The 23,814-nt window shown below is 43.1% G+C and overlaps 1 protein-coding gene across 1 annotated transcript in view; it reads right to left on the bottom strand.

Annotated features, from left to right (window-relative positions):
• Positions 1 to 5,539: 5,539 nt before the first annotated feature.
• PI4KA (phosphatidylinositol 4-kinase alpha) overlaps positions 5,540 to 23,814 on the bottom strand; it is a 91,028-nt gene continuing 72,753 nt past the window's right edge. Inside the window, exons 41-55 of the mRNA XM_065417907.1 lie at positions 23,607 to 23,774; positions 22,969 to 23,022; positions 21,834 to 21,954; positions 21,423 to 21,552; positions 17,966 to 18,036; positions 16,709 to 16,781; positions 16,261 to 16,331; positions 15,523 to 15,632; positions 14,736 to 14,840; positions 14,188 to 14,313; positions 13,758 to 13,878; positions 12,444 to 12,603; positions 9,759 to 9,848; positions 8,364 to 8,447; positions 5,540 to 6,216 (exon numbers count right to left, since the gene is read on the bottom strand). Of these exons, the coding sequence (XP_065273979.1) occupies positions 6,165 to 6,216; positions 8,364 to 8,447; positions 9,759 to 9,848; positions 12,444 to 12,603; positions 13,758 to 13,878; positions 14,188 to 14,313; positions 14,736 to 14,840; positions 15,523 to 15,632; positions 16,261 to 16,331; positions 16,709 to 16,781; positions 17,966 to 18,036; positions 21,423 to 21,552; positions 21,834 to 21,954; positions 22,969 to 23,022; positions 23,607 to 23,774 (1,536 nt within the window). The 3' untranslated portion in view covers positions 5,540 to 6,164. The remainder of the gene's footprint in view (positions 6,217 to 8,363; positions 8,448 to 9,758; positions 9,849 to 12,443; positions 12,604 to 13,757; positions 13,879 to 14,187; positions 14,314 to 14,735; positions 14,841 to 15,522; positions 15,633 to 16,260; positions 16,332 to 16,708; positions 16,782 to 17,965; positions 18,037 to 21,422; positions 21,553 to 21,833; positions 21,955 to 22,968; positions 23,023 to 23,606; positions 23,775 to 23,814) is intronic.

Below are 23,814 nucleotides of genomic sequence, written 5' to 3'. Positions count from 1 at the left end.
AAAGACTACTGTGCAAAGCTCTCAACCTCACCATGAAAATGCAGCATTCAGGGAAAGTGACCGTAGGCACTAGAAAGTCGTGCCAGCACTGCTACAATACAGCAAGCGAATAGTTTTGGGGTGGGGCTCTTTCAGATGACACCTTGGAAACAGGGTGTCTGTTATACACAGACATTAAAGATCTTAGGACCCTTTGAACAACAGGGGTTTGCCCCAGGGCCTTTGGCCATGAGCCTCGTTCTGGTCGGTTGCCACGTTCTACCCTCCCTCTCCCAGTGGTGTTGTGGATAGCTTGGAATGAAATGCAGCATGGGGCAGATTCTGAGCTCTAGTATACCAGTGTACATGGAGATAGTGCAGCCTGAGATCAGAACCTAGGGCTGCATCTTTTCCTTTACAAGTCAAACCTCATTATTATAAATGCTTCCAAACTCAGCCTACAGTTAGGAGCATCCTTTTGTTACACTTGTTTTGACCCACTTTGACAATGGTGATTTTATAAGGGGGTGTTGGGGGGAGTAAAAGTGTGTGTGTAAATCTGTGGTGAAACACCTTCCCCCGCACACACAGCAGCACCAACTTACTCGGGATGTAATCCAAACCACACTGGCAGCAACATAGCCAGAATTTCCTCTGAACACTTTACAAAGTGGAATCCAGCTCCTGTTCCCGTATTTACTTTTCTCCTCAGCTTCTTCAATGACCCATGGATCCTTATTCTCCTAGCGTATCAACCTCAGCTGGCTCCAGGCATTTTCCGGACAAGCTGCAGCCTGTGCTGATTATCCGTAGGGGGTACTCAGACACCGCATACCAGCCACAACATATCACAGCCAGATTGCTCTGCTACACACACACACACACACACACACACACACACACGATTAGCATTTGAATAGTGCCCATCGAGTTACCAGCACGGAACCCTGGGTCCAGCAGATGCAAATGAGTGGCTATAAATTTTGTTCCTTTCTCCTGCACTGCAAACACAAACTGAACTGCGACTGACTCTGACCTTGAAACTCAGGTCTCACTGGGACCCAAAATTCCTGAGGGTGGGGGAGGGGCATCTTTGCCTGGATGGAATATATATATATAATTTTAATACCTCAATCCCCACACAGCTGAAGCACTAGAACATAAGCACTTTTGAAAATTTTACTCACAAATTAAACTAAGTCTCTTTTTCAAAACTGATTTAGGCACTTAGACAAAGTCACAGGGACTTCACCACCTTAGTCCCTTTTGAAAACAGGATGTAAGCACTTTTGAAAATTTCCCCCACGTAGTCCCTTAGGCTGCTACATCCTGCCGGGGCAGGGAGATGCACTCAGAAAATGTCCCGTCCAACTACTGATTCAATGCCTTGAAGGTGTCTGGAATAGTCTTAGACATCTCCCCATTTTCTCTCCTTCTCTCCTCAGCCTAGCATAGTCTGAAAGTGAAGGTACAGAATGTGACACAGTTAGAAAGATTTGGCACTAGTGTACTGATTTGCATGATCAAATGCAAACTCATTAATCCTCTCCACTTCTTGGAGGGGATTCAGTTCGGAGCAATCCTCTCCATTTCACATCTCAGTGCTGTCAGTTTAAGCCAGAGAAATGACTGAAGACACTGCTATGGGCAGTTACCCTTTCAGAGGGATGCACACTTGACTTATTAAAATGAGATCTGCAGCTGTGAGAGCACAAGTGCCCCTGGAACGCACTGTAGCTTGGAAAATGGGGGTGGGAAGAAAGGAAGTTGCAGGAGTAGTTTTTCTTATTAAAGAGGAGTTCATCATGTTCACCAGATTTCATGCCAGCAAATACACTACGTCGGTGTGACCCTAAGCACAGGTCCTTTTCTGTTTTAAATATAGTGCAAATATGAGTGAACGGACCTCATGTGAAGACAACAGATGTCCTTGAGAATGCATTGTGTTCCGATAGATTTTATTTTTCTGTGCACATTTGACCAAAAAAAAAAAAAAAAAAACCACACAAAAGGAGCCTGCCAGATTTCAGGACAGACTGATCAATCATTTACTTGCTAGTGTTACCAAAACTGGTAAAATTAATTGCTCATTTTCTTTCTAAGCAGCACCACTGAATGCTCTACTTGCATTCTCACATCTTTGGGTTCAACTACGTGATTGGAAGTGACCTTTTAAGCTAATCCACCTTCTACATGGCAGGACTGTATTCATTATTCCTGACTGAATTCCCAGCAGTTGTTTGTTGTGTCTAGCTTTAAATCTCTCTAATAATAATTCCACTAGTTTAGGATAGCTTCTTCTATTGTCAAATTGTCTTCAGTCAGGGCTTTTTCTTCTTCATTAGCCTAAACTTTCCTTGCATTCTTTTAAAACAGTTGCTTCTTGGGTCATCTCCATTTACAGCTAACAGTAATTGCTCCTCCCTCTTTATATCCTCGCTTGAGGCATTTTTATTTAGGCTTTCAGTTTATACAGTGCATTTCTTAATCACCCAAGGTGCACACACATAAGCAATAAAAATAAAACCAAAATTAGCTCAATCACAGAACTCCCTGATCCCCTAAAAAAAGGAAATCCAAGTCTTTCCCTTGTCATTCCAGCGCCTCAGAAAAAGCCTGAACAAACAGATTTTGCTGCAAAGGTCAAACAACTCCTACTCAATCAGGGGAAACAAACTGCAGAGGCTAAGGATGTCAATGGGAATGCCCTGCCTCAGCTCCAGGGTATGCTGATCTAAGGCCTGTCACGGCCCAACTGAATTTACTGTTGAGCTAAGCCAGGTAGACGTGTGTATTTTAAAATACACATCCCACGAAGCCCTTTGCAGATTCAAGCCAGCACCTTAAATTGCAAGCTATAGAGCACAGGCTTAGTGTTCTCCCGCAACAGACACCACGATGTAGCCTCATTTTGCATGAACTACAGCTTCTACATGGTCTTCAACGGCCGCTCCACATGGAGTGTGTTGCAGCAATTCATGGTAGGTAGCAAAGGCAAAGGTCACTGTGTCAAAGTCTTCATTTCCAATAGCAGCAGCAAGCGTTCTAGCCAAGTAGAGATGGAGGCAAATGAAAAAAAAGTCCGGACAACAATTGCTATCTGGGGTATCCTGAAGCTCCAGGATCCCAAAAGTAAGCGAGTGTGACTTCAGTCAAAGGATCAGATACCTCCTCCTTTCTGCCTAGCTGGAATGACCATAGCATCTGTCTTGGGTCCCATCCAAGATTGGATTGTGGCCAGGCACCGGGAAAGCCAAGCAACCACACCGTGCAGATCAGAGCAATGGTGATGGACAGCTGGCATGTGAACAGAGCTTTTACTCAACACCAGCTAAATTAGTACTGCCTGTGCCACACCCAAGTCCAACAGCTGACTGAAGGAGATCTTAGGACTGTTTGATCTTCCTTTCGTGAAGGAGAATGTGGCAGGGACAGGGCAGTAATTGGGCAGATTGTCCCCATCAAGAAAGAGCCTACCAGTCATCAGTGTGATGCTGGCACCTAGCCCTCATCAAGGGAGGCAAAGGCCAGCTCTACCAACCAGTGCTTCCCCCTCCCCACCATAAGATTTTATCAGCCAGAGTGTAGGTCCAAGATCTAAGCTCCTTGGGCCCTACCAGAACATCAGCAAGCAGCACATTGCTCTCGTCCTTAAAAGGTGTGAGCACACAAAGGGAGGGCAAGATGTTGCTCAATACTAATAACACCTGCATCGGCTCGGTCACGACTGCAGTTTTGAATCGGTCAGAAATCCTAGCCCCTGACAATCTTAGGGGTTTGCCCTAGAACTGTTGCAGCGTTCTTCTGCTGGAGTGGGTAGTACTGATCATTATGAGCAATGTCCCTAATATGTCTCCTTCATGTGAGACAAGCGCAACTCAGTTAACATAACTTGATCCTTAAGGACAGCATTAGCAAGTCAGGGCATGAGCCACCTCCACACGCCACCATAGAGTGTAACCACAGCCCTTGGATCCTTCCTGACATAGCAGAAAGTGAAGGCTCCCCAAGGGAAAGTAAGCCAAAATGCTTGAAAGAGACAATGCCTCAAAAAGATAGATTAGAAAAAGTATCGAGTGCTGTTCATCTTTAATGAAGTTCCCCTGCAAACTCTGAGGGGAGATGTATGGGGAAGTGAGTGCGAATCCTAAAATATGATGGCCAAATTTTGAGCCCTACTCCAGTGGTGCAAAGAGGCCATAAAGCAAGCAAATCTGGTCCCCTGAAGACTCATGGACTACATGGACTCATCCTCTTTCTGTCAGACTAGTGATGACCTGCACCCTGACCTCGAGGTTTTAATTGAGTTACATGTAGCTGGGCTCCTGTGTACCCTTGTTGTCTGTTGGGACTCTGGGTATATTACCACAAAGTCTGGTAATGCCAACACGCTGGTAAGAAGCAGTGTCCTTGATCAGCCAATCATTCACCTAAGGGAACGGAGGACCACAAGCACTGCCAGCTTCTGAGGGTAGGCCTTAACTACCACCCAGACCTGACTGGGAAGCAGGAAGGGACTCAGGTTGATCAGCTACTCAAGGCAGGACTGACCCTGAGCAAGCTGAGATGGGAGCTGTTTTGCTGAACTCAAAGGGGAAGTAAAGAATTGACCTACTGGAAGTTTCCAAGGTCACAGTTAAGTTCTGTGGTAGCCATAGCGGAAAAAGGGGTGATTGGTGAACGTAGATACTGTCAGAATGAGGACTTGATGCTGCAACTGCCCAGTCTCTGGGCAGCCCATGAGCACAGCTGAGCCACAGCAGGGCCACTTGATTGACCACTCTGCTTGACTGGCTGAGGAAGTCAGCAACCCTGCTCTTAAGTCCAACAGCAATAACTGATCTCTGGCTGCTCAATGCTCTTTCCCGCAGCTACAATCTCGCCAGTGCCTGCCTGTTCCTAGTCTTGCTTCAGGCCTTGTTCTCAGCCATGCTACCGTCCTGTCCATCCTGCTCAGCTCCTGATTCCGGTTGTGACCCTTGGCTCTGACTTTTGGTACCGGACTCTTGATCTGACCTTCAGCATTGTTCCTGGCCTGACTGCCTCTTCTCTGACTACTAAGCCTGACCGCCCATATCCTTGATGGATCATTTGATGATTACCTGTTCTGTTCATTCCCTCTGAAGCACCTGGCATTGGCCACTGTCGGCAGACAGGATACTGGGCTAGATGGACCTTTGGTCTGACCCAGTATAGTCGTTCTTATGTCCTGGTTCATGACACATACTACTGCTGCCCTCGAGGACCAAAAATCCTTAAGCATATTGGGAGCTCTGCTTACGTCATGTTAGGGAGCTGAATCCAGGTGCGAGAACCCTCCACAGAAAATACCTTTATAGAAATAATAATCTACCATTTAAAAGTGAATATGCCCAAGGCTGAAGAAGGGTTGAGACTCCTCTTGTAGGTAAGTGGGGAAAAAACCCCACAATGAACATGAACAGTAGTCACTGCGTGAACTTGCAGAATGATGTGCTGGACCAAACCCAAGCAGCTTACAACCCTTGGGTGAAAGAGAAGTAGATTTCAAAGGATTTGTAATACAGGCACAATTAAGTCTAAGATCTTTATTACATTTTATAGATTAAATATATCTTCAGTAGAGTTTTATTTTTTTTAAAACACACAAAAGGGAAAAAAAATACATTCTTCATGTACATATGAAATACTGACCATGTAGCAGGGACCATAGACAGTGCAAAGTCTTAACACAGATGCAGAGACATCACCACCTTGGACGATTATCATTACTTTTCTACAGTATAATTAGAGCAAATCAACACTTCTTCATTGCTCCAAAGAGAACTTCAAACCCTTCACTTTCAGGAGATTCTACTGGGTGGAGTGTTAAGGGTTTTTAAACTCACTATAAAATCTTTGCATTGCACAAAAACTCCCATACTTCCGAGTTTTACGTCTGAGGATTTACACATTCATAACCAGAGGGGGATGTTCATTTATGATTGCAGCCAACTCCAAGAAAACCACAGAAAAAAATATACATCCCCAGTAGAGAGAGGAACTAATTGGATTTGTTGATTGTTGCAGGGTCCAGTAAAATGTGTACATGCACACGAGAGACTGGAGACAGTGAAGCGTGATTGAACAGTTCCTATTACTAGTCTGGAGAAAAGGCATTGGGATGTGACGAGCATCATTTTCCCCAGACTAATTCTCCTCGTCTCTCAGTATGGAATATCATTCTGGTAGTACTGGATCATGTCATATGTCCTACTCCTACAAAACAATAGAAGAATCATGGGTGAATGAGAGGCTATAGAAATGCATCAGCAGATCAACTGCAAAAATGAAATCCCAAAGAAATGCACGATACATGGATGATAACCTCTAATTAAACTTAGACCTCCACATCGAAGGCACTGTGAAAGCAGCGTCATGATGAGTAACGCATAACAGTCTGCTCCAGTTTAGACTAGCAGAGCTCATTTGGCACTGACGCCAGTCAGTTGAGAGTACATAGAGAAATCATTCAATAATTTCATGATTAAATCAGCAGGTCCTTTGTTTAAAAAAAAAAAAAAAATCATACTACTTCCCTCTCTACTTCTTAATCCTGAGCTGAATCCCATTAAGTGGAAACTATGCTACAGTACTACATTACAGTTGAGCATGTTAGTGACTACAAGGCTAACCTGAGAGATGCTTTGTCACTGACACAAGGACTGGTGCAGCAACATCAAAAGGAGAGACTGACTTATAACATAGTAAGAGTTACATCCTCACTAACTGGACTGGCTAAGCATGGCTCTGACTAGCCTTCCACCATTGCGAGACCAAAGAGAATAACTTCTTTGCACTTTACTAAGGCAAGAAAAAAGGGACAAAGTTGCAGTTGTTTTACTATTTTATGCAATAGCAGCAAACAAACTTTCAGTGCTTAGACTTGCAAGAGGCACCTTAGGCAGCTTAGATAGACTCAACTCTTCTATTTAGGGGAAAGAAATACATAATTCACTTAAGTAGTATTCAGAGTACTGCACAGGGGCAGGGTCACATAAAAATCCAAGTAACCTAAAATAGAACAGGAACAACAATGGAAATAGAAGTAATCAGAGTAGCAATAGCGGAAATATTAACAAGCAAACCTAAATATTACTTTGAGGTTTGTGACACAGATGAATCTGACATGATCTTGTATCTTATGCCATAGTAGGAGTTGAGGCAGCCAACGTCAGCTTTTACAATAGGAGCTAAACCTAATATTTAAAATATATGTTTTGCATTTAATTTCATTTTCTCTTTAAATCTTTCATAGAATAGCGTAAAACTATTTATGTACCGGGGGCATGAACACAGTTACCACTGGGTAACGAGTTAACAAGGTTTTTTGGGGTTTATTGTGAAGCCAATGCGGTGCTTTATTCTATTCAGTACACTAAATACCATATCCCTCCCAGACTGGCTTGGGCGAGCCAAGCTGCCAAACTGTTGTCTTTGCTCCCCAAGGTGCTGTTCTCTTTTTGAACCATTGTGCATTATGCAACGTCATGTCGAGTAGTCGGATGACTAATGCATCAGTGTGATACACAGGTATGAAGAGAAGTTTGATTGGAAAGACAGGAACGGTTATCACAGAAAAGGGTAGGTTATACTTTTCTCCACAAATAATAATGTAGCACTTACATAGTGCTTTACATCTTCAAATTGCTATACCGACAGCAGGTACTACTCTCCGTTTTACAGAGATGAAGTGACTGGGCAAGGCAACACAGCAAATTGGTTGCAAAAATTATTTTAAATCCCAGCATTCCTGGCTCTAAGCCTCATGCTCAGTCCAGTCGGCTGTACATGCTGCTTCCTCTGCATATATACTCCCAGCTTTCTAAAAGGCAATGAGCACAAAGGTCACAATCTCTCTTCATTCAGAAAAGTAGGCAAGAGATCCCTGTTGCCAGCCAATACCATTCTTTGGGAACGTTATCCCTGCATAAATCAGAAAGGATTCCCAACCCTCAAACAGCATGGCACAATTAGCTAGGTGCAATATTAGGGCTGGGGTGCTTGGCTGCCTTGTGAAGCCATCAGGCATAAGTCACTACTGGAGGCAAATTGCTGAACTTGATTAGGCCATTGTCTGCTATGGCACAGAAAATCCCATGTTCTTTAGACCAGCCAACAAAAACTGCTGCGGACCAGCCTCAGCTTAGCACTACTCTACTCTCACAATAGGGAATATATGGTAAGGTACAGTATGGTCACAAGCTAGGGCCGCTATCTTGCATTACCATGAGGTCAACAACTACCGAGCTTTATGCCCCCTATGGTTCAGTAGTTCAACAAAATCTTTAACCCCCTCAGAGGCTAACCAACTAGTGTCCAGTCTAGGGAAGAGACCGGGAGAAGACAGACAGAAGATGCCAGACCTGTTACTGAGGAAGCAGCTCTGAATGATCTTAATGATGAAGTTTGCTGCCTCCCGCTCCGTCATGTTGGGGCTGAACCTATGCCTGTATGGGGGGGAAAAAGCACACATTAGCTGTGCTCCTCTGGTTCTTACAGTGGGGAAAAAAAAACAAACAGTTGGGTATTAGTTCTGTACAGCTTTTCTCCTGTAGTAATTATTAGCACCCAGTGTATTCCACAGACACGGACACTCGAAGAATCACGTAAGTGTTGGTACTCATAAGAGAAGAGATCAATACTGTAAAACTGTGGCTGGATTTCCAGCGAGAACTCTAGGAAGAGGAGAGACCTAACCAAGCTCCTTTTCTCTTGCAGCTCCTGCCCTTCAAACATCTATACTTTGGAGACAGCGTAAGTTGGGGCTCAGACGGTCTCCTCCCCACCATATGGAATGAATGAATGAATGTCTGTAGGAAATGGTGACTGCAGAGCTAACGCTAGAGTCAGAAGGTTGTGGGTTTGATTTAAGTGCCACGCTAGGAGCTGGACGTACACCAAACTACTGATGTTGTAATGCAGTATTAGGGGAGTGCTGTACTGCAAGAATAACACATTTAGATCCTTGGTGCCTGTCCTGGTGAACGTTAAAGATCTCAACGACATTTGAGAAGAGTGCAGGGGATCATCTTAGATTCTGGACAACATCCCCCTTCTTCAAACAGGCTCTCTCCTCTATGGTTATGTGTTTGCTAATGCTGAACAGTGGAAGCGTGGACTTTCTAATTTCCCCAGGGGCGCTCAACCCCGGCTCCACCCCAGGTCCCACCGCCACTCCACACCTTCCCCCAAGGACCCACCCCTGCCTCTTCCCGGCCCCTCCCCCGAGCACGTCCCACTCTCACTCTGCCTCTTCCTGCCCCTTCCCCAACCCCCCCCCCGGCCTCCTGCACACATCTAAACAGCTGATCACCAGCAGGCGGGAGGTGCTAGAGGGGAGGGGAGTAGCTAATTGCTGGGGTCCGCCAGCAGGCAGGAAGAACTGCGGTGGGGGTGGGGGAGGTGCTGATCAGCAGGGCCACCAATGGGTGCTGAGCTCTCACTATTTTTTTTCCCATGGGTGCTCCAGCCCCGGAGTACCCACGGAGTCGGCGCCTATGCTGAGCAGTTAAAAGCTACTCTATTTACCCACACAATCACAGCACTAGTTGAATTTAACTCAGTTTGTGCACAGTGCTTTGAAATCCCTATTGCATGAGAGATGCTATAAAACAATCAAGTTCTCCTTCAAAACATTTATTAGGCCATACTTGGCTAGGGTAAAACTACACCTGCAGCTATGTTAAGACAAACAGTAGAGGCAATGCTCCTATGGTGAAAAAATAATGAAAGGGTTAACGGATATCTGCATGACTTACTTCAACAACTTGATTGTCTGCCCTCGGAAACAGGGGAGCCCTGTATCCAACATCAAGGTAACCAGAGAGACCACAGCATCCATGTAGGGTCTAGAGAGAGACACACAGCAAAAAACAATTAGAGTTCTCAAACTTTTCCTGCCTTTGCTGGGTACAGAGCATACGCTGAGGAATTCAGCTGGGAACTGGATCACACCTTTTACTGTAATTAAATCTACACAGTTTAATCCTTTTATGTTTGCTGATGGAGCTGTACTGCTGTTCACAGTCTGTCACCCTAATTAAATTACTGCGACAAAGGCAATTTCGCTCCCCTATGTTTGGCAGCCAGATAAGCAGAATGGTGTGAGATGGATAACAACCTCGGGGAGAATGGTACTAAACAGTATTTGGGTAAAGTAACATTCTTTCGGCAATAGTAAAAATGTAATCAGCTGGATCCAACAGCACACTGCTCTTAAGCCAATAGCATGGGAAACCCATTAGCATGGTACTATTTCCTAATGCCTCTATGTAGCCCTCCATTACTTACCCCCCACCATTAGGTTTGCCAATTTTGGTTGGACGTATTCCTGGAGGTTTCATCATATGACAATCTTTAATTAAAAGATTAATCTTTAATTCCTGGAGACTCCAGGACAATCCTGGAGGGTTGGCAATCCTACCCACCATCCACTATGTGAATACTCCCAACATTCAGATGATATTTTTGCCTCAATTTAAGACCCTTCCCAGGCCTGCCAAAATTAACACATTGAACTCTGCTGACATGACGAGTGCTCCCAGACGGACACAGGTTGGGCTACTAACTGAGGAAGTTTTGATTTTTTAAGTTAGCATCAATAATAGTTAGCACTTCTAGAGTACATCTTCACTGCACAGTTAACTTGGGCTATTTTACTTGGGTCTTGCCCCTAACCCTTCTCCTGTCCACAAATGAAACACTCTCACCCAAGTGGGGTTGTGCTTTCAAACCAGGCTAGCTGGCTCCCCTGGGACTACAGACTAATGCTCAGGTTGGCTTTCACTTTGGCTGGTAATCTTCCCACTTTTCAATTAGGACACAGGTTAAATCACTCAAGTGCTGATGATCCTCCAGTTGCTTCCCCCAATTCCTCTAATGTGCCTAGAAGGCAGACAAGTTCTCACAATTCAATGAATAAGAATTGGCTCCACTTAGTGCAGCACAGAAAACAACAGGATATGCCGTCAGAAATCCTAGCAACGCACGAGTGAGTGCAGTGCCCGTGAGGACACAGTAACTGGGCAAGGGCTTTGCAGTGCAGCTGCTCAGACCTGGGGTAGGCTAACCAGGTGCCAATCCCCTGAGTAAACTCAACATCGAAGACATATCCACAGAGGGCTTCCCACGGAAGCATCTCAAACGCGTTCTACAAAAGGTGGGAAATATCAGCCACATTTTAGACAGAAAAAATCTGACAGAGAGAGATTAAAGGGTAAATTTTCATAAGGGCGGCCCTCAACCTGTCTGAAAATATACCTTTAATGATTTACCCAAAAGATTCACAGTGAGGGCTGGTCTACACTAAAGCTGTAAGTCAACCTAAGTTATGCTACTTCAGTTACCTACGTTACATAACTGAAGTCAACGTAACTTAGGAGACACTCTCCCGCCGACTTCACCTCCCCAAGAAGTGGAAGGCGAGTACAGACATCGATGGGATAGTGCTCTGCCATCGATGTAGCTTGTCTTCACCAGACCCATTAAATCGACACTGCTGCATCGATCGCAGCAGTGCTGATTTAGCTGTAAGTACAGACAAGCCCTGAGATAGCAGCAGAAGGGGGAACAGAATCTAGTTCTCTTAACCGCCAGTGCCCCATGCCCTATTCAGTAGGTAATACTGCCTCCCTTGCTCAAGTTAGATGGTGCTGGACTGGTGCTAGCACCAAAGTAAAGATTTAAGAAATCTTCATTGGGACTGGCTGGCTGCAAGCTGGACAACTGGGCTCACCAAAATGTTACGTGCTTTTTACAATGGAAGTTCTGGCCCCACCTTCTATGGCCCACCCGATAAACATCACATCAGCTGGAGTTAAATGTGGTTGTCCTATTAGCGCTGATGGCAGAGGTTCCAAAGGAATTCAAAAGATTTCTCCACACCCCAGATTATTAACACCATACACACTAAGTACCGCGCAGCAAGGAAAGGGCTACACTGAAAGCTCAGCATGGCAGGAATTCCCCCATGTGACGTACAAGTATGAAATGAACAAGAAACCAGGAAGCTCAATCAGAATGAGAAGTCAATGCAAACTTTGTAAGAAGCCACCTTGCCACACACTCTGGCATTGTTAGAGAAGAGGAATGCATGTTGGGATAGGCTCAGGCCCATGACAGAGTACTCTTCCCTTCCCAGCTTTTAGATCATATCCATTATCTGCTGAATACAGGCTGTTTCCTTACGGCAAGGGCAGAGTTTTCACAGTTCTTCGTAGTTCAAAGCAAGGTCTCAGATTCTGGAGTCATGTCTATTATCTAAGGGAAGATTATCACTGTTTTGGGGAGCAATGATTCCATCTGCACAGGACCTGGCTTTCAGATAAGCATGAGATTCAAATGCACTAAGCAGTAAAGAAAGCTAATTGCTGCTTATCCACTGAATTAGATGTGGAAGCACTCCTGGCTGTGAGCAAATGAGGAGAGATGCAAAGCCTTCTCACCTGACTGCTAGGTACCCCCTGACACACATCTCCATGAACCACTTGAAAGGGGTGGCCTCCATTTTTCCTCCCATTATCATCACCATCTCATCCGTCAGCTTGATGTCTGGTTCCCAGCCCAGATTTCCACCAGGTGAACTTTCAAACATGAAACCAAAATCTGCACACACACAAACACATATAATAAACCAGTGAATGTATTATATAGGTTAATAGGGCACTGATCGCTGTAGAAACTAAATGCTTAATTACATCCAAAGAGAACCAGGAATCCATGTGGAAACTTGAGCGTAAACGGAGTCAGCCTATCTTGGTTCACCCCCTAAAGAAGGGCCGTCAGTCTTCTGTACAGGCTGGAATTTCTCTGTGGTTTCAAGCCTTATGTGACAACAGCCTAGCTCATGGTGACAGTTAGTGTCCCTTTCATTAGCCATATTTGACCAGAGACTGTGACCATTCCTCTCCCATGCAGACCTCAAATCACTTCCATCCCTGTGTCAACTCCAGGCTAGACTATGTAATGTACACCTCTAAGGGCTACCTTCAAGATCTCCCAGAATATCTAATTAGTGCAAAATTCCCCTCAGTATCCCACCTCTCCCAGAAATACTCTTTATCCTTCCTGGTACTGTCCCCAAAGTATGGCACAAAAATCCATGGTTTCTCTGCCCATGAGGATACCAGTCATGGAGCTGTTCCAATCTGGCTCTCCTAAAAGTGGGGGTAACAGCTGAAAGGGATAACAGAGGTGGGCCCAAGACCTCACATTATGACTACATGTTGTACGCACTCCTATTGCCCTCCTCTGAAGTGTGTTTGCAGATGAACTTGGAGTGCATGAATACAAAAGTAAAGATAAAACTTAATGTGAGGTGTTTCACAACTCAGTACATAAGTAAGCTTCTCATTGACACATTAGTGGAGTTCCATAAACGCAAATTCTGTGCAGAGGTTACACAGCCTTGGTTATGTAAACTTACCAGCTAAAGCACAAAATCTAAAAATCACCCATACAGTGATGAAAGAAATCAAATGATACTTCACTAGCATATCTAAAATTTAAAAACCAAATAAGTACTTGCTTAAGGCTGGTAGAAATTTGCAAGTCTGCATTACAAAGCAGCAGACAATCACACATACTGTACAGAAATGCACACTTCTTTCAGACATCAGGAAATCTTCCCATCCTTTTGATAATCATGAAATCACTGAACAGAGAATGACTTCAAAGGAGGAGAATTCTTTTTTTAAACAATATCTTGCAGCAGAATGAAAAGGCAGAGACATACAGAGGGCCAAGGGGACACAACTGACCAATATGAATGATGTGCCCCTTTTTGTCCAGCATGATGTTGCCATTGTGTCTGTCTTTAATCTGGAGCAGAAACAGCAGGAGGCTATAGGCAGCCATACTGCGGATGAAATTATATCGAGCCTGCATAAATGAGAAATTAGAACAAATTCAGAAGAGGAGAGCTAATGTGCTACACCATCCCAAGAGCAGATATAATCCGATAAAGAATTTCTTCCATTTATGGTTACACTATTTTAAATGAATGACATTCTCCAGTTCTGCAACAGCTTCTGTGCATAGCCTGCTCACAGTTGAGAAGTGGATTATCTGCATCTGACACCATGTACAGTATTATGGTAATAATTATACAGTATAGTGTCATGGTATTTCTTATAGCCAGAATGCTTCTCGAGTCAATATTTTGCTATGTCTGGCCAGTTGGTATGTTACCTTTTGGAAAGCAAGGGTTGACTCGTCTCCATATTGCCTTGTAAAGTAATCATACATTCCGAAGTCTGTCTGCCGGCCCAGCTGGTCACGGGAGGTGCAGTCAGGAATGCATTCAATAACACCACACTGAAGGGGAAGACAAACAAGACTGCAAAGCACGTTCCCAACATACATTTCTCATGGCTGATGGCAGCTATACAGATCCCATGGGACACATGGGTAAAAATTTATAGAACACTGAATATACATTTCCCATTTATTCATAAAAAAGAATGTCCCGAACTTTCCACCTTTCCTATAACCAACTGACGAGGAGATTCATGACTGCTTCCCAGAGGTACTTCTCTCTGGCGCTTTCTGCTGCTCACACAACATATTCTCAAGGGAGAGGGGGTAGGAGTGTCTCAGTCACCAAGAGCCCAGTCAGAAGCTTAGGGGAAGGTGATCTGGGGATAAAAATTCCCTGCTCTAGAGGAATATGGGCTGAAAGAGAGATGCTCCTTTTAACAGTGCTTAATTCTGTTCGGAATAGTTAATCGTCCACTTACCCCTGGGGCTGTGGCCACCACTCTATAGGGGAACACAAACAGGTCCAGGCCTACCAGCTGAAATATATTCTTGAAGAGATCAATGATTTGTAAAGCTAACATGTCCTGTTTAACAACAAAAGGAGGCATAAACATTAGAGAGATCATGCAACAAGATCCAACTGGTTATGAAAGTGGTCTGAAGAACAACAGAGCAAACAAACACTCCACAGAAAGTTAGCAGATGTGTACTTAGTGCTGCACTCACTGTATCTGTAGAGGAAAAAAGCAAGGGAGGAAAATGCAGTTTGGGTGAGCAGGAAGTCAATGTACACAGATGTCATTCAGATAAGGTGTTAACACTGAAGACTTATCTGCTTGCCTCGGATGGATATTAAAATCCCTGGCATTCCTTGAGAACAGGAGTAGGAGTAACTCCAACACAGTAGCCAATATTCCCCCTCTCAGTTAAAAAGAAACAGGTTTGAATACATAGCACACATCACTTTGGAAGCCACTGCTGCACTACCATTAGCTACACTTTTAAATAAAGTTTGCTGTTTGGAGCGTGAGGCTTAAACAAGCATTTTTGGCACTGGGTAAAGCTGTGTCTTGAATGGATGAGATTTTCTTTCCACCATTTTTCCAAGATGGGGTAATATAGTTCTCCCTCTTCACTCTGTCTCTGTAATAAGCTAAACATTGACTCTAAGAGCCCCACGGAGAAGCGTACTCAAGTGTGATTCTTACTCCCTTTTAAGACACAACTGCTGTCAATCAATTTTCGATTACTATAGAAGCTTTTTACCTGTCTGCAGTCATCGCCCACTTTAAAGATAGCTGCCTGCCAACAGATTTTCTTACTGTCAACCCCTTCTTCTCCACTTTCGTCTATGGAGTCAGAGCGACAACGCAGACCTGCAAATAGAGCACAAAGCAAAACCTGAACATGGAACTTAATTAGCAGCCTTGAATCACAATGAATGACAGTACTGGAAACTTAACACTTCACTTGTCTACAGGAGATTTTCTGCATTGCAGGGTGAATTGTACTGAGTAACACCGAATTCCTGAAGACGTTATGTTTCCTGCAGTACAGGTGGAATTTATATATACAAATTATATTCCAAAATAGCCCTCATGGTCCGCCTGAAAAGTGCATGTACAAGTCAAGCCCAGGAGCTAAAAATCCTTCTGAAATTTCTGATTTAAAAAAGGATTGCACAGCCGCATTAACCTGAGTTTCCTTGTTTTCTAAACTACCCAAAGACACTTAATTTACATGCTGGACTTAAAGTCATTGGCAAAATTTCTTTAGTACACAAATATCTGCCCTGTTTTCACAAGATCTGGTTTGCCTCTTGAAACTCAAGCAACAAGCTTATTTTCCCCTCACAATTTACAGAATTCAGTTGAATTATCGTGCCTTATGTTCAAATTTGAACCCAATTTTACTGGAATGATACCATCCACCAAAAGCATGAAATTCCAATGAGTCACTGACTGTTAACTAGTAGTACAAATGGTTAAGAACTATATTACTGACCTTCTTTTTCAAGTTCACTGACTCCACACCATTTAACCTTGAACTTGGCCAAGTATGGTGCTTTTGCAGCACTGAAAGTACAAACACACACATAAGGAAGCTGAGTTTGATGTATCCAACCAACAAAATGTCCTAGAAAAGACCTAAATATTGTAACTAAGATTATCTGAGGGACAAAACAACATGATGTTGCCTCTGCACAGGAAAGAGACAAGGTAGGTGAGGTAGTATCTTTTATTGGACAACTTCTGTTGGTGGTAGGTACAAGCATGAGCTACTCCTCTGACACACTGCTTCCTTTCCCAGACCAGAAGAGCAGCTCTGTGTAGCTTGAAAGCTTGTACCCTCCACCAGCAAAAAAGGTTGGTCCAATAAAAGATATTCCCTCACGTACCTTGTCTCTTTCATATCTTGGGACCAACAAGGCTACAACAACACTGCAAATTACCTCTGCATAGGAGTTCCGGACTTGTAGTCAATATCCAAAACAATTGCTTCAGGATTGCTGGGCAAGTAACAGCCTACAAAAGGGGAGAAGAGAACTTGATAGACATGAAGTGAATTCACCAGCTACCGTGACAGAGTAAAGTTCTAGAAGTTTGATAATACATTGATTCATGTAATTTTAAAATCTAAATTGAAGTAAGAAATGGATATGTTACTGTCTACCACCATAGGATAGTCTATAGCAGGGATAGGCAAACTATGGCACGTGTGCCGAAGGCGGCACGCGAGCTGATTTTCAGTGGCACTCACGCTGCCCGGGCTCTGGCCACCGGTCCGGGGGGCTCTGCATTTTAATTTAATTTTAAATGAAGCTTCTTAAACATTTTAAAAACCTTATTTACTTTACATACAATAGTTTAGTTATATAGACTTATAGAAAGAGACCTTCTAAAAACGTTAAAATGTGTTACTGGCACGCAAAACCTTAAATTAGAGTGAATAAATTAAGACTCGGCACACCACTTCTGAAAGGTTGCCGACCCCTGGTCTATAGGCTGTAGCCTGCAGTCTGTAAAGGACACAGGATAACTTTTAGATTGGTCATTAATTGACAGATAAAACTTATCCCTCAAAAATCCCTCATAAGTACTGATATGGTGAGGGCCCCTTGTAATGAACACATGGTACAGAAATAAGGATGGGTTAGGGCAAGGCCTAGAAAGGTTTCCTTCTAAAAGTTTTAAAGGTGAGATTCAGAGGGGAAAAAAGTGTCTTGGAGCAGTAGAGACTTTCAAAGTCCGGGATATGTATAGAAGGGATAGAGGGCAGGGAGAGGGAAGGGCAGTTAGATGGATGTTTCTCATCCCTGAAAACTTATTTCTTCACGTGCGTAGCCTGCCCGCCCATCATCTACTAACAATATATGACACAAAGCAAAAGGTTTTCTTAATCTCGCTCTTCAATTGCACTGCTCCCTTCATGTCTGTCCTTCATGCTCTTTGGGGCAGGGATCTTCATATCTGGATTGCGACATGCCATGCACACTGTTGGTACTATACAAATATTTGTGCTACCATGTTCATGCTTAGCTTGACAAGGAACAATAGAACAAGTCACTTCTTAGCCCCAGGCAGCAAAAATATTAAAAGAGGCAGAGAAGAGACCAACTGTTATGAAATTCCCATGAATCACTCCTACAAAGTACAGTATTCATGCTAAATGCGAAAGGAACATACAATATGATTAGACCACTTCTTACCAGGCTGCACTTTCACCTCAGACAGAGCACTCAAACAAGCTTTCTTTCTTTCATCTCCTTTAGGGAATGGCCTGGGAAGAAAGACAATTTATTTTACTTACTGAAGTCTGTTATTCTAGGAAGAAACATTTGTTTTGTTTGTTTAAATGTGAAACAATCTCTTACTGCACTGCTGCAGCTTTATACACACTAATTCAGTATCGATTCTGAACCTTTTCCTATACTAATACTGATTAAAGCCTTTTCCTTTTTAAAAACTCTTTTCTTACCTCTGTGCAGAACACTGGATAGGAAAGGTAGTCACAGACTGTATGGTAGCTGGCAACAAGCCTTAGTAGTCTATTTCCCTTCTCTCCCCAGTTGAAAGGCCACCTGGAGTAGAATTTTATTTTCCAAGTGTGTGTGGGTGGGTGAAGCTAGCACCCTAGCGATCTGGTGGCAAATGCACTGCATGTTTTCCAAGCATAAGATATAAAACAGATCCTTAAAGGGCTGAGCTACATGCCCACAATACATGATCGCAGGAGGAACAGTTTCTCATATGCGCAGGCTCCAAGTCCTTTTCAGAACTGGCCAGGAAATCCTTGGATTCAAAGCCCTCTCAAAGGCCTGCAGCCCTTCTCAGTGCTTGTAGTTTATACAGTACCAAACTGTGTGCAATTATAAATGGCCTTTCCCTGGCAGTCATAGAAAAGCTCTATAGAACAACGTAACATGATTAACGTGACGCTGCCCAGACAAAATAGGAAATTTGCCTGTATGCCAAATAATACATACACTCTAAACCACGGGTTCTCAAACTGGGGGTCGGGACCCCTCAGGAGGTCATGAGGTTATTACATGGGGGGTCATGAGCTGTCAGCCTCGACCTCAAACCCCGCTTTGCCTCCAGCATTTATAATAGTATTAAATATATTAAAAAGTGTTTTTAATTTATATGGGGGGGGGGGTCGCACTCAGAGTCTTGCTATGTGAAAGGGGTCATCAATACAAAAGTTTGAGAACCACTGCTCTAAACCAAGATCCTTGAATTCTCAATCCAGGCTCCCATTCAGCACAAAGGGAAGCAAGTGCTTTGCAACACTTAACAGCAACTCTGGTTGATTAAACAATTAATTTATAAGCTCCAGAGTTCCGTTCAGCCAAGGATGATCATGGCTGTGACCTACTGGCAAAAGTCTCTGACTCAAGTGCACTGGGCGTAGATACACCTGCAGTGGAAGGCATATGTGCGCAATCACTTGAAGGAGAAAAAGGTGTTTTATTGGCATAGCTTACTCTATAAACGTACTAGAATAAGATATACCCAGCATAAGCACCTTCTTACCAGAATAACTGCATCTGCACTAGGGGATTGCAGTGCTTTATCTATATTGGTGTCTAAACCAAGATCAGTAAAGTGATACAAAACTTGTGTGTTGACAGGTTGTAAGCCATGTAAACAGCAAAACAGCATCAAAAGCCTGAATTAAACAAGTTCAGGCTTGTCTATACAGGGAAATTTACCAGTATAATTATACCCCTTATAGTTCAACCACTCTAACTCCCCTTATGGGCATTTATTCCAGAATAAGAGCACCTTTTTCTGGTTTAGGTTAGACCACTTTCAAAGTGACAGACAGGCAAAATGTCTGTGTAATTACATTCCTAATTTGTTCACGCACTTACCACCACTGCAGGTGAAAATTGGATAACTGGAAACCTAATTATAAATTAACATGTACATTTCCCAATTTGCACATGCAGTCATGGCAAATGTCTGTGGGCATTAGGCCTGCAATTGTACACTTCCAATGATGTAGAAGTCAAGTACCTGAAAGGCGTTCTTTATGGTATACAGTTAGGTGGTACAGTGGGTTACTGCACCAGCTTTTCAATTCTGGAGACCAGAGTATAGCACTTAGGACATTCAATCACGCTAGGTCACATCTTCATTCACATTTGTGCCCTTTACAAACCCCCCACACGATCCATCACATTATCTGAACTCTTTGCTTAAGAGGTGCCTGGAATGGAGTAGAAGACGGAAATGCCTGCAAAATGCCTACGTGGTTAAAGCCAGTGCTATTAAGCTATTTACTCATAACCTTAAAACAATAAAAATGAGTGGGACATTCACTCAGGCACCAATGCTTTCAGGAGCGAAGACAGAAATGGCCCCTTTAAGCCCATCCTAATGTATCCAACCTTTCAACACACATAAAAAAGTCTCCTAATGTCTGGTGACTCCTGCGACAGCTGTACCACTTGGCCTGATCTTCCTATATTAACAAATGTTAATGTTAATTAACAATTAGCAAAATTTCATTTTAAAAAGTAAAACCAATTTGTTTTACAGGGAAGATATGCTGCAATACTTTCAGCTACTTTCCATGTCAGAGAATGTTTTAAAGTGTTTAACAAAAGCGCACGCTTAGGTTATGAGCTTGTGTGCTAAGCCACTGCCATCCTCTGGCAAACTTTAAAAAAAGTTACTTGATGTACTTTCACTGCACTTCCTTTCTATTATTACTGTTGTACAGAAGCTTCATGTTCATTAAATGATAACAAAATCCAGTGTGAGACATCACAATCTATCTCCATTAAAGCTGGTCTGCTGCTCCAGAAACAACGAATTATAACAGCACTTTATGAATAAGACAGAACACTGCTACATATGCAGGATAAATCTTCTATTTACAGTACACACAGAAATGCCTTTGTGAAGAGAGACATTTTCATGGAGATTTTAGTAAAATATAACGTGTATCATTTGCTGGAGCACATCTGTGGTTCTTTAAATCCAAAACAAAACGTTTCCAGCAAGTTGTAATTTGCAGAAAATAATGGAAAACCCGACATACCTACATACTTCAGTGCTGCTTTTCCTGCGTGAAGCAAGCTTTGCTAACTTTCCAGGAGAAAGCCTCTAACCTATCCAAATGCCCATTTTAATGAGGCAGGTGACACTAACTAGGCCTGTGGGATTTGTTCTACTGGCGCAAAAGCATCGGTTGTTTTACAATTTTCATTCCTGCCGAGCTGCACTTTCCTACTCAACGTCATTCCACCGACACTGAACTCCCAATGCTTGCTTGCAAAACAAAGATAAATCAGATTAATTTAAAACCAAAGTTCAATCTATCACCATTTCTTTATGGCCCAAACTGCAATACATATTTCAGATGGTGGGGCTACTAAAACAGTCACTGCTTACTTATAGTTTACCCAGGTCTGACCAGATACTAATCGATAGAAATATAAAGCAAAACAAGCTTTTGTATCTTACTAGCACAGATCCATAAGCTGCTGGGAAAATTTATTTAACTTTTGATACACCAGTTGTTTTCGTTTTTAAACTTTCTGGGAATTCATGGTCTCAGATCCCACCCAAAGCAAAGCTTCCTATTCAGGACAACAGTTATTTGCAGAATAGGGAGCTATACAACAGTTCAATCTCCCGAACTCCCACACTTACTTGATGATGGCTGAAACATTGGTGATTTTATTAAAGAAATCAAATTCCCGTTGGTAGAACTCCTTGGCCGGCCCAGATAATGAACTGGTTATCTCTTCTACTAGCTGCTCCAGCAGTTCCCCGATGTCAGCTGCATATGTAACCAAAAGAAGCAAGCCTGAGTAAAATCTTGGACACCTACCCAGAAAGACATAACTAATAAGAGGGGAAAAGGGAGATTTTCCTTTGAATCACGAACACAAGCACGCATGCACCTACTTCACTGAATTCCTCAAAAAAACCCAACCCTCAACAAAATGGGTCTTATCTGCACAAACAGAAGATTCATAACTCCCAAGGAAAAAAAGATGGGGGGATTCAATCCATGAAATAAGGAATAGGAGAGATTAGGCCCAAGCATGCAGTACTCACGATCTTTCTGGTGTCCCTCTTCATCCAGGAAGATATTGGTTTTCATGTTCCAGATAAACTGGTGAGCCAAAAGCTGGGATTTGGCAGCCGCCCACAGGATGTATTCCCTAACATAGCCCATCTGCGACAGTACAAATTCACAGTCACCCAGAGACTAGTGCCACAACTTAATCCCATCAGCACCATCTAACCTTCACATCTGAATCTATTTAAAGACTGGAAAGAGAAGACAACGGCGATGTCTCCGAGTGCTTTTCTAGGAACATAAAGGGTGGCACCATGATCTGGTGGACAAGGCACTGCACTAGGAGGAGTCAGGAGGCCTAGATTCTACTCTCGGCTCTGTCACTGACCTGTTTTTTTGGAAGAGTTACTTCAATCTCTGTGGCCTGTTTCCCTTCCTTCGTTCAAGAAAGGGGTTAACATGTTCAGGGCAACTCAGTCCTTTCTAAAGTGCTTTCTGTGGCTTGAATCTTATGACTCCAGGGGGCAAGATTTCCTGATATGATGCATTAATGCAATGGACAGCACAATCAACAACAGTAGGACATCTAGACCCACTGGCACTAAACTTGGAGAAAAACTACACATGGTCACCTATACTACTGGTTTAAGGACATTGCATGGACCAAAATATAGTCTGTGGGTGGATGGGAATGCTTGCATATCTGGGAGCCAATTCCTGGGTCTACCATAGAGCCAGTTTTGCCCAAGGCTCCAACATGAACAGGATATGACCTGGTATCTATGTAGTACATCTGTGTACGTATCACTTTGCACTCTAGCTCCTCTCTGTTGTTAGTAACAGCTATTGCCAACTACATGCCGGGGTACAGAAAGCTTGTTCATGCAGATTCCTCCAATTCTATGATGGGTTAGCGATACAAAGAACTTCACATCTATTGAAGGCTACTTATAAGTTTAATATACATGGGCTATGCAGAGTAAACAGGTGCCTCTGAAACACACCTGTCTCTAAAGACCATCACTTTTCTTATAAATACTGGATATGAAGCAGCATCATTCTAATCCTAAATTGTGGCTATTCTGCTTCTCTAATTCAGAGCTAATAAAACGTCTTTTGAAAACGCTCTGAACAAAATGTCTGCATCATGCAGTATTTATACGCTCTCACCTTATCGTAGCGAAGGGCTTGCACAATCTGTGGAATGTAGAATAAAATGGCATCCTAAAAAAAGAAAAAAAAACAGAAATCAGTTAGTTTTTTGCTAGTATCAAGGAAAAATGTTTTTTTAAAAACGCATGGGCATCAGGAATTTCATTCTTCATTTAACTGAAAGTGCATGCCCATTTCCCTCTGCCCACACAGCCCCGGCAGAAACGCTATTAACAGGGCTGATGAACACTTAGTATTTTACAGACCCTTGTAACTATTCTGACAAGTATTCAAAACCCCCAGCTTTACACAGTTCCAGAAAGAACACCTTTCACTGAAGGAAAGCAGTTTTACTCATAGGAGCAGTTTGAGACACACGCAGTCTTTAAAGAAACAGACCAAGTACTACAGCACAGAACAATGACTGACAGCAAACACACTGCAAAACAACTGAACCAAGATTATATAGGACAATCAATGTTGATTTCCAAATGCAGCTTCATCTACTTTATCTTCCCAATATAATGAGTCAATTAAAAGAAATTTGTTAATTTCTTAACACAAATGAAATTAAGACACGTGGGCATAAAAACCCAAAGTCCTAATTGAGCATGAGTAGGTTCTCTCCAGATCTCTCCTGGAACATAGTCTCTTACCGGAGGGAAGGACCGCAGGACTTTAACTCCATACTGAGCTGTTAGAGGATGAGGTGGGTACATGCTTGAAAAATATGAAAGGCCAGTAGGTGGATCTGTTGGTGCCCAGCATAGAACATGGCTGAGCTCAGGGGCATCTGCATCAATTGTGTGCCATGTAACCAGGTACTGTAAGCAGAACAAGGAGCAGTATGAATTTACAGGCCCA

The sequence above is a fragment of the Emys orbicularis genome, chromosome 16 (genome assembly GCF_028017835.1).
Source record: "Emys orbicularis isolate rEmyOrb1 chromosome 16, rEmyOrb1.hap1, whole genome shotgun sequence".
NCBI lineage: Eukaryota > Metazoa > Chordata > Testudines > Emydidae > Emys > Emys orbicularis.
The sequence above is the reverse complement of the archived record's forward strand: the minus strand, read 5'-3'. Positions and strand labels throughout refer to the sequence as shown.